The sequence below is a fragment of the Etheostoma spectabile genome, chromosome 3 (genome assembly GCF_008692095.1).
Source record: "Etheostoma spectabile isolate EspeVRDwgs_2016 chromosome 3, UIUC_Espe_1.0, whole genome shotgun sequence".
Lineage (NCBI taxonomy): Eukaryota > Metazoa > Chordata > Actinopteri > Perciformes > Percidae > Etheostoma > Etheostoma spectabile.
Genome location: NC_045735.1, coordinates 9402088 through 9417892, shown reverse-complemented (window position 1 = coordinate 9417892; position 15805 = coordinate 9402088). Strand labels below are relative to the sequence as shown.

General features: G+C 40.2%; 2 protein-coding genes across 5 annotated transcripts in view; one reads left to right on the top strand and one right to left on the bottom strand.

Annotated features, from left to right (window-relative positions):
• The first annotated feature begins 4017 nt into the window (after nt 1-4017).
• siae (sialic acid acetylesterase) lies at nt 4018-11088 on the top strand. The gene is made up of 10 exons (XM_032512325.1): nt 4018-4129; nt 4480-4641; nt 6434-6588; nt 6922-7060; nt 7320-7482; nt 7693-7775; nt 7862-7995; nt 8199-8353; nt 10438-10624; nt 10813-11088. The coding sequence occupies exons 1-10, from the start codon at nt 4018-4020 to the stop codon at nt 11071-11073; spliced, it is 1551 nt and encodes a 516-aa protein (XP_032368216.1). The 3' UTR covers nt 11074-11088.
• A 530-nt stretch (nt 11089-11618) lies between these two features.
• tbrg1 (transforming growth factor beta regulator 1) overlaps nt 11619-15805 on the bottom strand; it is a 7278-nt gene continuing 3091 nt past the window's right edge. For all 4 annotated transcript variants that reach the window (XM_032512322.1, XM_032512321.1, XM_032512323.1 and 1 more), the window contains 8 exons: nt 15659-15729; nt 15175-15416; nt 14937-15073; nt 13683-13829; nt 13282-13379; nt 13005-13115; nt 12757-12902; nt 11619-11976 (listed from right to left, as the gene is read on the bottom strand). In XM_032512322.1, coding sequence (XP_032368213.1) covers nt 11888-11976; nt 12757-12902; nt 13005-13115; nt 13282-13379; nt 13683-13829; nt 14937-15073; nt 15175-15416; nt 15659-15729 — 1041 coding nt within the window. In that variant the 3' untranslated portion in view covers nt 11619-11887. The remainder of the gene's footprint in view (nt 11977-12756; nt 12903-13004; nt 13116-13281; nt 13380-13682; nt 13830-14936; nt 15074-15174; nt 15417-15658; nt 15730-15805) is intronic.

Sequence of the window (15805 nt, the reverse complement as noted above, 5' to 3'; positions counted from 1 at the left end):
TGTGTGTGTGTGTGTGTGTGTGTGTGAGTTTGCAATTGTGTGCAAAAGTCTATTAGTAGCTTGGGCAGGCTGCTGTAATTGGTGAAGTGCTTGGCATGGTGGTGTTCTCTGTCAGTAAATACTGTACCTGCATGGAGAAAACATTTAGTTTTCTTGATGTGTGATCTTTCTTGGAAAACATGTTGCATGTCAACGTGCAAGTTATTTAGTTTTGTGAAGTGAGATTTTGCTGTTGCTCTTGTTTTCATTCAAAAACAGACACAAAGCTTTAAAACATCTTCACTCCAACTTAAAAAAGCTCAGACCACAGAACTATTGTTTTAAATGGCCTACTCACGATGCTCAAAAATTAATAGGCGTGATATGTTAAAGAAGTAATAAAAATAAAAAATAAAAAACTGAAATAAATAAATAATTAAAAAAAAAAAAAAAATACTCGGTCAATAACAGTCTACTTTATTTTGTTGTACTTTTCAATTATGTGTACTTTTACAAACATGTCTTCTTGTTTATGAATTATTTGAAAATTCCATTAAGCACAAAGTTTTATAATGCACACTGAAACAGACTGGAACATGCTCCAACATGTCTGCTTACCTAAAAGAAATACTTAAAGTTTGGTCCTCAGCATCACTGGAATGATCTCAAACAGTGTCAGAGAGAAATGTTTTTGACCTGCATGCCTGCAGAACTTAAAATCCTGATTTAAAGTATATTCACAACTGGATTCTTAAGGGTTGCAGAAGTTGTGAACTTAAGCTTCTCATTTTAACAAGGAAATAAATACTTAAAGGCATTTACAATTTTATAAGTTGCTGTTCAACAGTGAGCAAAAGCAAACTACTGTTTCCAGAAATTGAAATTTAGTTGAAAAAAACATTTCACTTTCACAGTACCACCATTTTGCAGAATGAAACCAAGTGAACCAAATACACCTTATAAGTTTTAACAATACTATTTTTTCCATATTGCTGTTAATGATTATAGCAAGAAAAAGTGTGTGAATATTACATAATACATAGGGTACATACATCATAAAGTGTATCTTTCAGACGTTTCTCTCCGAAACAGTCAGTTCAGAGAGATACTCTTTGTCCTTTTCATTGTGTCTTAACGTGGTATATGATCAACTGCCCATGTGTAAGGAGAAAGATTTTTTGGCTGAGTCAATTAGCAGTCAAGCTGACAAGGATGGAAAAGACATGGAAACGGAAATTCAAAAAATAATCCATGGAAAAGAAAAGAAAAAAAGAAAGAAAACATTCACTCTACAGCATATGTCTCACTCCTGTATAGCTACCCTACCCCTACATCGCACTAACACTCCATGAATATTTATCACATATCTTTGTATAAGTGTTGATGTTTTCTGTTAAATAGCATGTCAACAAAACAAACCCTGTTCATTTGTCTTGACCATAGGTAAACTCATAAAACACTACAGAAAATAAATACCTGGCTGGTAAACTGTTAGATAATGAATGTTACAGCAGCTTTTCATTTTTCATGCTGTTGTGTAAGTCTATAGATGTTAATTACTTTGGCCTTCATCAGGATTCCCCTCACTGTATTATGCTGCTTTGGGCATCTGAGGGGCAGATTTGAGAAACTATGCAATTATGGCATAAAGTTTTGCAAGTACTCATTGTAGTTAACTGAGGGCATAGAGAGTGTGGTGGAATGCTATAAGATCATTTGAGATTTGTATAAATAAAATGTACCACACAAATTGGTGGAATTGGCCCGGAGCAGATACCAGGTGGCTTATTCAAGGCCTCAAACAGCTCATCACTTGGGCAAGAATAAGCTTCAAGTCTGTGAAATTCAGGTCCTTGGTCTTGTGGAAAGTAAAAGTAGATGATCAGTTCCGTTTAATGCACCAGACACCAGATACCAGAATTCCTACAGTGTCAGAAGAGTCAGTGAAAAGCCTGGGCAAGCTCTTCACTGGCAGCTGGAAGGATAGCACTGCACGACAGGGCACCAGCAATGACCTCGACGCATGGCTCTCAGCAGTGGACTGTCAGGACTTCCTGGAAAGTTTAAGGCCGTGATCTGCCAGCATGGCATCCTCCCTCATCTCCTGGACCTGGACCAGGTGGGAGCATAAAGCTGGCCACAAAATCACCTGGGCACAACTTTGGAAGGCTGGTGGACTTACCTGCTTGCCAATTTTTCCAGAAAAGGTAATCATTAGAGCATATCCTCAGCAGTTGCTCAAAGGCCTTGGGAGATTGGCGTTATTGTTGGCGCCGTGACCAGGTCCTGAAAGCAAATGCAGATGCCATCTGCACTGGCACTAACATCAGCAAGAAGCATCATCCAAGCAAGTCTGTAATTGCCTTTGTCGGAGCAGGCAAGAAGCCTCAGCCCCCCAGAAAGACCAAAGGGGGCCTGCTTGCAAAAGCAAGAGACTAGCACCTCTTGGTGGTCCTAGGGAGATAATTGAGATTCTCTGATACTATTGCATTTATATCTCTCCGACTGGACATGGCCTTGATGTCCGCGGCAAGCAAGCAGGTGAATCTGCTTGAACTAACTGTCCCCTGGGAAGATCAAAGGGAGGAAGCCCTGTAAAGGAAGAGGGCCAATTACACTGATCTGGTAGCTGAGTGTCGGAGGAATGGGTGGAAGGCCCGCTGTGAGCCTGTTGAAGTGGGCTGCAGGGGCTTCACAGGCCAGTCTCTACATCGGGTCCTGGGACTCTTAGGGATTTGCGGGCTGCACAGGCAAAGAGCCATCAAGAACATCCTGAAAGCTGCTGAAAAGGCTTCACGGTGGCTCTGGTTGAGGAGGGGGGGATGCGTGGCGTAGTGTGCTACTTGGACACAAGTCAGGGCCTGATCTCCCATGGTTGGATCACCCAGGTAAGGGTGTCTGATGTAAGACCTGAAACACCCTATGGCCCCGGAAGCATCACTGACGATGTGTCCAGGTTGCACTACAAGGTGTATTGAAGTACTACTACTACTACTACTTTATTTTTATGAAAAACATAGGAGACACGCACTGCAAAACAAACACGACAGCAGTCGTAACATTATCTTATTGCTGGTGTTCTTCAAATTGTTGTCACAGCAACCATTCTGGTACAGGACAGACCTAAAATATCAAAAATGCTTTACTAGCATCGTTAACCTTTGTGGGGTGTCTGCAGTGTGCAGTCATTGAAAATAATTTATTTTTATGTTCTTTACAGAAAATGAGCCAAGGCCAATGAGTTTGAGTTAGCAAAAATAACAAATGGCATAATTTTTCTTTTAGAAAACATTGAAAACGAGCAACCACCATACAAGAGTTTATTATACTAGACTTTATGATAACCATCAATATTTATAACCATCATATAGTGGATCAAATCGACTGCAGCACACAGAACAGAGAGGTTGTTGTCGAAAAATAAAACATTTGAATTCAATAAATGAAAAATCCCCTCTTACATTCCTGCAGCCAAAATTAGACATATATATTTTTCCTTGAAGCTGCAATATAAATATTTTTTATATTAGGCTTAACACTGAATTAGCAAAACAACTAGGGGCATTTTGTACAAAAGGCCAAAAGCCTCATAATAGCTTCAGTTTAACTTTTGAATGCATTTTTCAATAGAATGAGGACTGTGGATTTTTCCCCAATCTATTTTCTGCTTTAAGAATGGCTCTTTTCAGTGCTAGTATGGACAAGAGGAACAATACAGCAACTCTTGAAATGTATGTGGGCATGCATGTATTGTTGTGAGAGAGACTTGAAAAAATATGAACCTGTGCTCCAACTAAAATGTTTTTATATTCAATATCATGTATACGTGGTTCCAACTATTGAGATAGTTATACAATAGAATTGGATTAGACCCTAGACTATGACTGTCTATGAATTAGACCAATTCTTTGGAAATTTGATGTTTGAGCTTTCGTGCTTTTATTTTGAAGGTCCTCAAAAAGCGTGACTTCACTGTTGAGGAAAACACGGAAATGTTGCCAGTTAGTATAAAGTGTTCCGTCCGTTCTCATAACTGACATGACTTTTTCAGACAGAGTTTTGCAGCAAAGTGTTAACGTGGGCTGTCTTCTTGTAATGGCAATTATTCTGTGTGTTGCCTTTTTACTTGTAGCTTCTATTCACGACTGTGGTGAGTAACCGGATGCCAAAATGTTTGTCAGCATAATGCATTATTATTACTTATCACATGATAAGTAATGCTGACAGCATTACTTATCATGTGAATTATAACATGGTTTGTCAACATTAAACTGCAATGTGTTGGACTTTTGCCAAAGGCCGCCTCTACTGCCCTGTCTTCTTATTTACTTACCAAACCCACCATGTCTGTAGCTAGTAGCTAGCTACCACATATATTTTATAAATTGTCTTTAACGTTATATTGTAATTTTAGTTATTCTACACACAGCTGTGTTTTGTTGCATTTTATATAAGAACCAAGGAAATAATAAAAATGTGTGTGTGTGTGTGTGTGTGTAGATAGCAACCTGCGCTTTGCCTCCTACTATGGAGATCACATGGTGCTGCAGAAGTCTCCAGAGAGAGCTGTGCTGTGGGGCTATGGCCCTGAGGGTGCACTGGTGACCCTCTACTTGTCAGGACCATTCGAACAGAAAACCTCACCGGTCACTGTGACAAAAGGTGAGTGTGTAACAAATGGCTTCCAGTGCACAATTTCTGTTAAATGAGTTTATGCTCACCTAATAATCTGACGGGGGACAGATGACAGAGACTGCATTTTTAATCACAGATTTAGTTGTGTAACCACTGTTAAGACAGAAAGGGTTTATACTGACTTGATCCAACTCCTCCAAGTGCATGTCTCAGGTGCCGCCCAAAGGATATGCATGTTTCTTTATGTTGTCTCTGTTTACAGCCTTCTTTCCTGAAACCCTCGAAAAAAGCGTCAACGGGTTACAGCCTGCACTTATTCATTTGAATACTGTCACAAACTGGCTCAGGAACTGTTACAAGGAGGTAGTCCACACAAGGTTTTTTTTTATTAGAAAGAAACATTTATTATACTAAAGTTAACACAAAACAAACGGTGGAGTGGGCAGATCAGCCATGTAAGCAGTGCATGGATTTGTGTCATGTGTGCTGTGGAGGTGTTGAAGGTGCAAAAGCATGTGATGCAAGGTGAATGTCAGGTGTAGGAAGCAGGGCCGCACAATTAATCGCAAATTTATCAAAATCGCAATATGGACTACTGAAGTATACAAATTGCAGGGGAGGGGAGGGGGGGGGGGGGGGGGGGGGGGGGGGGGCGCAATGTTTGTTAAAGGCATAACATGTGTCAAACACTTCTGAATTAAGTATTGTGGTGCTCCAGCCAACAAATTGTATCCTACAGACTAAGGAAAAAAATCTTTGTTTTGTACAGATCCTTGAAAAATTCACACTATAATAATTTTATTTATTTTTTTATTTTAATATTTTTCTAGGAAAATTTAAGAATAATACAAAAATAAAATTCCCTCCAATATTGTGGATCATATCACAGTCGTAATATCAGTCAAATTAATTGCAATTAGATGTTTTCCTCACATCGTGCTGCCCTAGTAGGAAGGGATAGAGAGATTGCAGAAGAACCAGTTTTTACAGCAAAGCCCCAGATGTGCCTTATCAGCTGACAACCCTCCAGCGTTTCCCATAAATAGGTTTTACATGGGTGCACCGCCAGGGAGTTTGAGACCCTACCAAAATCCAAATTACATTTTTTTCACAATTAACAATAGGCTTGTTTGAGATGAACTGCGCCACGCCTGTAAAATGGACGAGAGCAGGCGGCAGCAGCAGGGGGCGGTGACAAACGGCCGCGGTCAAGTCTGACAGGTTACAGCCGTTTCCAGACTTCAATCTAAACAGGAAATTACAGAAACACCCACATCCTGTTAGGTCCGATTTACTAAAATGTTTTCATACCCAGATATCAGCTTGTACACAGTCTCCAGTTGTGACTTTTGAGACGGAGTAGCTGTTAACATGCTCTACCTGCAATCTGTTGCTGATGTCAATGAACAACAGACCGTAGATGATCCGTAATCTGAATGGATTTAGTCTTCTAAACTTCTAAACATCCCTATCAGCCACACAACATGTGTTCTGTTCATAATAAGCCTTTAAATCAGACAAATAGCAGTTCAAATCCCTCTAATTAAAAAACAATAAAAAGGTGATGTTAAACATCATCATGTTAACTGATCGAGTCAGCTATTAGATTAACTGAGAGCAAGGCGTATCCCCGTGTGGTCTGGGTCCGCCTTTGTCTTGCAATCTGTGGCAGTCCTTAATCCATTTTTTTTGGGGGGGGGGAATTTAAACATTCTCCAAGATGGCACTGAGATCGATTTCCAGGTCACAGGCAGTTGGAGAGAGAAAACAAGGAGGCACAATAAAGAAATGAAAAGAGCCAATTGACTTGTTTTTACAGGTATTTGGCAAGTCACTCTTGACCCTGTCGAAGCAGGTGGTCCCTACAATGTGACAGCAACCGTTCAGAACAACAAAGCCACTCTGACAGATGTGCTGTTTGGAGATATTTGGCTTTGTGGAGGGCAGAGCAACATGTGGTTAAAAACATCTGAGGTAGGCCCAGCCCGGTGAACACCTGTCTAGTCTTCCTCATGAGCCCATTTGCTTTCATATAAATGTGCCGTAGAAGGCTGTTTGTAGGGCTAAATTTAGAAACAAAACCCTTTCACTTACAGTATGTTACACAACATATAGAAGGTATTAATTAAGTTGGCTTTATTTCTTGTTTGGTGCAACAGAATTGCTATAATAGTCTAAATGTTTGCACGAATACCTGAGTGACATGAAGCATTCAAGAACTTTTATTTTGATATGCATGTATGCATTTAACATATTCATATTTTGTTGTTTAATGAACTTTCTTTTATGTATTCATTCTCCCAATAGATTTTCAATGCTTCAGAGGAGCTGGACCTTGCAGCAAAGTTTCCCCATGTGAGGACCTTTATGGCATCCTTGGAACGGAGTGAAACTGAGCTTACTGATTTAATTAAAGTGGAACTCCCCTGGTCTGTGCCACCAGCAAGTAAGTTGAGGATTTATTTATTCATAGAATTGTTTAAAGATGTGTTTGCAGCTAAAGGTTTAGGTTTGCAATGTTGAACAGCAACTGGATGTTCCTAAATCCAAGCTAGTGTTTTGTTATGGTTACAGCACCGGGGCAGTATAGTACTGTGTGATGTAGTCACATTTGATGAAATATTTGTTTGTTTATGTGCATGCGTACTACTACCTACTTGCTTTCTGCGAGTAACCGTCTCATTAATAGGCTGGTGTATTTCCAGATGTGTCAGAGTTCTCTGCAGTGTGCTGGCTTTTTGGACGTTACTTGTATATGACGCTGCAGTACCCCATTGGACTGGTGGAGTCCTGTTGGGGAGGCACACCTGTCGAAGCCTGGTCATCGTCAAGAGCACTGCAGCAGTGTGGACTACAACAAACTAACGGGTAACAATAGAGAAAAAAACAAAACAGTTCAGCCAACCTGCCACATGTTACCTATGATAATTGAAGGACGCTTATCCAATTTTACCAGTTGACACATGGTTCTTATGTAAGTGTACTTTTTCTCCTGCTCTCAATAGTTCTATGTAATGACAAAGAAAGGTTGGCTTGCATTAATTGCACCATTGCTTCTTTTTCATATTCAAATCTCAGTCCTAAGGACAATTCTGTCCTGTGGAATGCAATGATCCACCCGCTGCTCACTATGACCATCAAAGGTGCCATCTGGTACCAAGGTAAGACGATCTGCACAGGTATGAAATGTTCAGTACAGCCACATGTATAGCATGCCTTATAAGTATAAGCCTTGTGTCATTTTCAGGGGAATCAAATGCAGACTATCATCAAGAGAAGTACAGCTGTTCTTTCCCAGCTATGATTGATGACTGGAGGATGGCGTTTCACCTGGGCTCAGGGGGGCAGACTGCTCACGACTTCCCCTTTGGATTTGTCCAGGTATGTTATTAGTTTTTAATGCACAATAAAAACAAGCGCAGACAACAATAGATTTTAAAATGTAACACTCAAAATAATGCAGTTCTCAGAGAGAACTTTTTGAAAACACTATGTAGTATTAGAAAATGTGAGACTATAGAAAGTTTTTGCAAACACCATTTGCAGTATTGTAGATCAAATTCAGGAAATCTTTGTAATTGCAGCTGTCCACCAATGAAAAAGGCTCCACTAGTGACGCCTTTCCAAACATCCGCTGGCACCAGACAGCAGACACCGGCTATGTCCCAAATGCCCGGATGCAGAAAACCTTTATGGCCGTGGCTTTGGATTTACCAGATGAAACCTCACCTCTTGGCACGTAAGGATTGTTCATATCTACTCATACCATATGAAATCTGCACAACACCAAGGAGCATTACAGTGTTCTTATACAGCTATTTGTTAATACTTATGTGTGACTAACAAATGGTGCCTCATCAGGGACTGTGTCAATCCTTCGCATAGATTATATCAACAATTCTTACATGAACAATTCCTTGTAAAACTAACTTTTAAATTTGATAGATGTGGTGTCAAAAGTAAATGGACAACAGGTTTGACCTTTTGGACTACATTCTCAAACAAATGCTGCTGCAAGAGTTTTAATTGGGTCAAAGAGCTCAAATCCCACCTGTTCAAATATTTCTGTTCTGGCTCCATTTAGTCTATGGGTAGATTCTAAGATCCTAAGAACTTTTTAATGGACTTGCCCTGGATATGCTGCCAAGACACAGTAAGTCCCTGGCATTATTCTCTGAACAACAGACTTTCTTAATGTACTGACTAAAAAAAGCTTTCTACAGTTTTTTTTTTTTGTCTTGATTAAAAGTATGCAAATTATTTAGTCTTCATATCTCCACAGCACTGCGGAGTATACAGTAGGACTGGCTATTCCACTCATACATTCCAGGATAGGGGAAAAAAAAACAAAAGAGCTAAGCTCCGGACGCAGCAATGTTTGCTCTACAAAATTGTGTAGGGAACGAACTTGGTTTTGGTGGGATATTTGCACACTGCAAAAGAACGTGCCAAAACAATATTAAATAAAGTTTTTTTTTTTTAACACAATACATTAATGTCAGCTATTTAAATTATCTGGATAAATGGCTAAACGTAATTTCTCTTACCAGTGTGTTGCCTGCGTTCTTCATCTATGGCAATCCCCCACAAATCAATCCCAGTAAATGCCATGGACATACAGTGCTGCTCATGAGTGTTGGATCCCTGCTTAAGTTGACTAAAAAGAGGAATATAAAAATAATCTTTTCGAAATTGATCTTATTGACTTAATTTAAATATTAGGAAAAATCCAACCTTTAAGGACACCAATTTTCTTTGTGAATGAATGTATTGTAAATAAATGTTCTTCCATAAAATACAGGGGGCATGAGTATAGCCACCCCTATGTTAAATTACCATAGAAGCAAGAAGATTTTTATTTTTAAAGTCCAGTTATTTCATGGATCAGGATACTATGCATCCTGATAAAGTTCCCTTGGCCTTTGGAATTAAAATAACCCCACATCATCACATACCCTTATGTGGAGGGTGAGGGTTGGGGTGTGGCCTTGACCAACTGCCACTTTGCTCATTTGTAAGCCCTGATGTGTCTCTCTCTAATGGTTGGGTTAAATTATCTGGGCGGGCAAAGCACAGAAATGGGAGGTAAACTTGTTCCTTATGACCTCATAAGGGGCACTATTCCAAATCGGCCCATCTGAGCTTACATTTTCTCAAAGGCAGAGCAGGATACCCAGGTCTGGGTTTACACCTATCACCATTTCTAGCTACTGGGGGACCATAGGCAGGCCAGGAGAACTCATTAATGTTAAAAACCTTAAAGTGGAATTTTCATGCCATGGGACCTTTAACATAGGATTATGCATACTTATGCACCCTGTATTTCAAGGAAGAACAAACATGTATTTACAATACATTGGATTTTTCCTCATTTTTTAATGGAGACATTAAGATCAAAGAATCAAAAGATGCTTTTTTGAAAAAAAAATGATTCCTCCGTTTAGTCCACCTTAAGCAGGGGTTCCTATTTTCATGAGCAGCTCTGTATTCTTTTGTAAAACTTTACAATAATGCACAGAAAAAAAAAAAAAACAGGCCTGACTTGTTGCACAATCTACGTTTTCTTGAAAACTTGCCATTTTCAGTGTGTAGCTTGCTAGCTCAGAGTTTTTTTTTGTTTTTTTTCCCAGAAGAGAACAGTTACGTTCCGGTGATTAATTTGGAAATGAACTCTCCTTGATCCAGACTACAAATGATGTGACTTGCCATTGTATTTATCCAGTTGATGACTACTGTTTTGGCTTTCAACCTCCCTATCTGATCTTACCAACTGGTTCATCCGTGCTGTTTGTTTGATTAAGTGATATGTTTTGTTTGTTTCAGGATCCATCCCCGAGACAAGCAGGATGTAGCCTACAGACTGACATTGGGAGCAAGGGCCGTGGCTTATAATGAGAAGGATGTGTCATTTCTTGGACCTTTTCCTTACACAATCATGGCCACTAAAATGTATGTCAACGTTACTTACGACCAGAAAGTCTCTGTCACACCATCTAATGACACCTTTGAGGTAAGGCTAGCAGCAGTACAGTGTGAGTAATGTCCCATATTACCTGCTGGCTCCGTTGCCAATGTTAACACAAAATCACAATCAAATAACCATCATATGTAGTTTTTTGTTCAGAAAAAAACTGAATTCTTGCAAATAAACAAAAAAGCTCCAATCAGTGATTTTACTATTTCTTTTCTTTTATCAAGATCTGTTGCTCAGAGACTAAAAATCCACGTGGGCCTAAGTCTCGCTGGGTTCCAGCTCCCATCGTGCAGCAGGGTCCGATCAGTGTCCAGCTATCTGCTCATTTGTGTGCACTTACTGAGGAAGTAGCTGCCCTCAGATATGCATGGAGGGACTGGCCCTGTGACTTTAAAGCCTGTCCAATCTACAGCAGCAGTAGGATTTTACCTGCGCCTCCTTTTACTTTCAACCTTTATTCTGCCAAAGAAAATCAGAAACTGTAAGAAGACAACGTGATGCAAAACGTGCCTTTTTGTTTCTTGGACAGATGTGCAGCCAGATTTACCAGAGTGTTCAATGAAGTTTAACAAGATAATTGATGACACTGGAAAAGTGATGACAAATTGTTACTGAGAGAGACAAATGTAGCTAATATTTTTTTTGTTTTTACAGATATCACATAATGCATTTTGAGAATGATTTTTTTGAGAATGATTTTTTTTTTTTGTCAGTTTGTTTTGATTTCTTCCTTGTTTGGATTGGTTTAAGAATAGACAATCATCGCCTCAAAGTGGGACAGATCTCACAAGTATTGTTGTTAAATGTTTACTTAATTTCTTTTGAAGAAAATTGCTGGATTTTGAAGTTTACAACACAAATTATTCTGTATAATTTGCACAAATAAATGACATATCAACAACTAAGTGTGTGTGTACATTCAAAGCAAATTATTTTACTTGAAAATGAAACATTGAAATGAAATTTGATTAATCAATCATGAGCTACAGTTTCAACTGAGGGAAAAAATAGGTTACGGTGCTGGGCGTTATGTTGCTATTGTCACATTAAGCACAAAGCTAACTCACCAGCTACATCCAGTACATTAGCGTCAACTATGCTAGCACATATTCCCAGTGAAGCTGTCTGGGACTTGCTAGAAGACAACGCACAATAAATAACATAGGTACTAACTTAAGCAACGGTATGCCTCTGTTTACTGAAATATTGAACCAGGGAAGAAAAGGGGGGGAACATATAGTAAGCTTTGTAAATGAAAACGAAAGTTCACAAGGATTGTTGGACCTTGCACTTTCAGAATCAGGAGCTGAAATATTTGGTTGTGGGCTTCAGGCTGAGGGTGGTTAGGTGGTGCTGATGAGAGGAGCTAGGGGACTGCGGTGTCTGTCCTGAGGAAAGACAGAAGAGTCACTGTCAATGCTCAGCAATCATATCCGCATTAGAAAAAAAACGAGATGGAAAAACTAGACAGATATTTTTTGCATTACTGCTTGTCCTGTAATCCTGGATTTCCACCAACTGCGGGACAGCTGCGGATCGGCTCCGCTGCATGTCAGCTCCGTGCTCCACAGTCCTTCAATACCCACCAGGTTCGGATTTGTTGCAGAACAACTGCGGCCATGACTGACTGAAGTTCCCAGTCGAGTTCCCACAAGATCTCGCAAATTCACGTGTGATCACGCAATGTAACAGGATGTAGTTTCTATTAATAGAACCACAAAACCTGTGACCTGTTGACTTCAGGCCTGTCTCCGCCCACTATGACATTTTCAAGGTGTAGTGCAGGGACATATGATCTGCCGTGAGCACGGTCTATTTTAATTTGAAAATTAACCAAATGTTTTATTTAATTTCTGTGCTTGACTTCCTGTCCCGCACAATCTTCCTGTGCTGAATTGCTGCGGAGCTCTCTGGCATCCGGCAATTATACAAGGTCTGAGAGGGCTGCAGATCGACAGAGTCGAAACGCAGCCGCTCCGCAGTCAGTGAAAATATACACATTGACTTTACTGGAAACCTAATAACTCCACAGCTGTTCCTGAGGGGATCCGGAGCTGTTCCACAGTTGTTGGAAATCAGGGGTAAATGTAATAGGCATAACATAACATGAAGTAATCTACAGCCAAGTTACAAATATCTGCCATTTGGAAAACCGATATTTAGGCAACCTGTTATGTGCTCCGTCTTGATGTTCTCATCATAGCCTTGGTGTCTCTGGTAAGCCTCAAAGTTGACTGAGGCATCGTCCTCTGATAGGCTGTGAGGAACCTGGCCATCACCAGGACGACACACGTCAAAGCGTATCCATCGGTAGCTAAATACACAGAGTTAAAAAAAAGACATCAAACATGAAAACAAATCTCATTCCTTTCTGATATTCTAAATGTTAAAAAGGTGCACATTGTATCTCATTTACTTGCTGCATTTGCGTGCTCCAGGACAACTCTGGATGAGATTCTGGATGGTGGCGTGTGAGAAGCCAAAGAAGTCAGCACCTGATGGCACGATGGGCACCACAGACCTGGAACTAAGAAGACAGAAATAGTTCATAATTATATATTAAAACGTTTTAAAATAAAGTGGACTTTGCTTTTTGCAGATGTTTGTCTTGGAAATATGGTCGACTTTTTCTAGACTTAATCATATCAATCAACCACAATCGCAATTCAAGCCTTTGTTGTGAACTTTGGTACCTGACAGATGCAATGGTCTTTAGTAGATTGGAGTGGCACGTCAGCGCCGAGGAGGCCACGATGGCATTCTGAGGATCTTCTTCAGGCACAATCTCAAACTGTGAGGGACAATATTGGATTGTGTCAATAAAATATTTTATTTTATTCATACTATTTCAAACTGAACCATCCAAACATGACTTTTTGAATGAGGTAGTATGGTGCAATTTTGTTGTGTTCACTTGGCTCTAAAGACAGAAAATAATGTATTTGTCCTTATTATTATTTTACATATTTGTTATATTACATATTTTAATAAAATGTTCTTTAAATATTGTTTACATCTAAAAACGAGGGTCTAAACAAGGATGATGGACATTTGGCAACCCACAATTCAATAGCAACTGTGTGTATGTGTGTACCTGTGGACCTGCTCCCATATCCTTGATTTGGCAGGTGTAGAGGCACTGCTGGTCTGGGTGTTTCATGCTGGCAAAGACTCGGGTGCTGCAGAAGCCCACCGGGTAGATGGCACACTCATCATGGAACAACATTCTGTCTGTGATTATCTGGAGAGCAGGCAAACGTTTCTGTCATATTTGCTGAAACTGACCTATGTTTGAGTAGAACTACATGGAGAAGCTAACGTCACGTAGTTCACTGCTAATGTACACACATTCATTCTCCATTGTGGGGGGAGGGGCTTAGCAGACCGTTTTGGGCTTTATCGGAAAGGGTGGAGGGACTGTGATGTTATCGACGTTCAAATAGTTCTGGATGTTCATAAACCTACCTACGGCACCTTTAATATTTAGCAATCCCGTTGAAACAGCTCAGGTTTTTATTATTTTAAAAACGTCCGTCAGTAAAAGTGTCACTGCAGCCTACACCGTACAAGTGATGCAAGTGAAAATGTCAGGGGTGGACTGGTCCACGCACCTCAGACACAAAAAATGACACATATCCACCAGCAGATGGCGCTAAAGTCAAAGTTAAAGTATTTTGCCCAGTAACTTCCTTACCGTACATTGACTCAGTGAACCCTTATGACCAAAAGTTAATAAAAAAATTTAGCTAATACAAAAAATGTACCAGTTATAGAGCAGCAACTTCCTGTAAGGTGCAGTCAAACCTACTCCTACTCCGATTAACACGAAACTCAATTAGTAGTTTCCCATGCTCTACTAAGGCTGTGTACAAAATTTGTAATCATTCCACCACTAGGTGCAATTATTTTACAGGACGTGTTGCATATCTTGGGAGTAATTACTCCTTTGAACACAACACTTGACACAGTAGTTCCCCATGTTCCAGAATCCTTGCGATTGGCCACCATGTGGTGCTGTTTCCCAAACATTTTACGTAGGCAATAGGTGGCACTTTTGTTGCAAAATCATAAAATATGTGAGTAGAGTCAGACACTAGTCTATATCTTTTGCGTTCCACTTCAAGGATTAATCTGGTGCTGTAGAAAATTCCGCCGGATGCATGTATTTTCCATTTCCTTCACAGCGGCTCTGTGCAGAATTTAGCACCGCCCATGACAATTCTGATTGATTAAAAAAAATGTCTTTAAACACCAGTACGTTTTACTCCCGTCCAGTGGGAGTAGCCAAACTCTCCGTCAGCATGCTTTGGAGGAGGGTCTGGCAAAGCGAGACTAGCCAGATACTGACCTCTCCCAGGCTGTAGACTGTTAAACCTCCTAGTACGATGGGAAAAACCGGACGGCCAGATGAGTCCAAAGGTATGGGCTGCACCAGTTTCCGAGACCCATCTGCTAGCTTTCTCTTTTTAGACATCTTCTTTGGAACTGAAGCAGCATAAGAGAAGAAAATAATGGGCCAACTGTCTTAAAAGGTGATTGTAAACCATTCAATGATGCATGCATTAACACTTGACCATGGCACTCACGTTCCTCCTTTCCATTTTCCCTGCCTCGCTCTTTCCTTTCCTTCTTGGGTTTTTTAAGAAGTCCCTCTTCCCCTGTTGTCACCACTGATGCCAGGTTAAGCCCCCCAGACAGGCCTGAAGCCCCTGCAGGACCTGAGGTTAAGGCTGCAGGCGGCACAGGTGGATGGGAGCTTGAGCTGGGTGTTGGCAGTACGTCCCCTTCTGACAAAGACTGGTACTGCAACATTGACTTCAGTAAAAACCTGGAAATGAAAATGAATACAAATGGGACTTAGCTTTGTTTTTCAAAGGTGAAATGATGTGAAAGATTTGCAAAAAATAGCACTTTTATGAACCCACACTTTATACAATCACAACAGCACATCCACCGTGTACAAGAGTAAAAAACTGTATAAAGTGAGACGAATAAGAAGGTCCTCGCTGAACACCCACAGTTTTATACCATTATGGGAAGCATAAGCATAGCTGAAACATGACCACTCACCTCCGCTCCTCCTTTGCTCTCAGAAATTTCTCTTCTAAGTGGGCAACTTCATCACAGAGAGCTGCATTCTCCTGTGGGTAAAACAGTAGAACAACAATAATTAAAAAGCTGGGCATCTAAACTGATCCTGAGAGGAATTAAATAAAT

Coding starts and splice junctions, on each gene's coding strand:
- siae (XM_032512325.1), top strand. CDS start 4,018: ATGACTTTTTCAGACAGAGTTTTGCAGCAAAGTGTTAACGTGGGCTGT. Junction 7,776..7,861: donor AGGTGCCATCTGGTACCAAG/GTAAGACGATCT, acceptor TGTCATTTTCAG/GGGAATCAAATGCAGACTAT. Junction 8,354..10,437: donor GAAACCTCACCTCTTGGCAC/GTAAGGATTGTT, acceptor TGTTTGTTTCAG/GATCCATCCCCGAGACAAGC.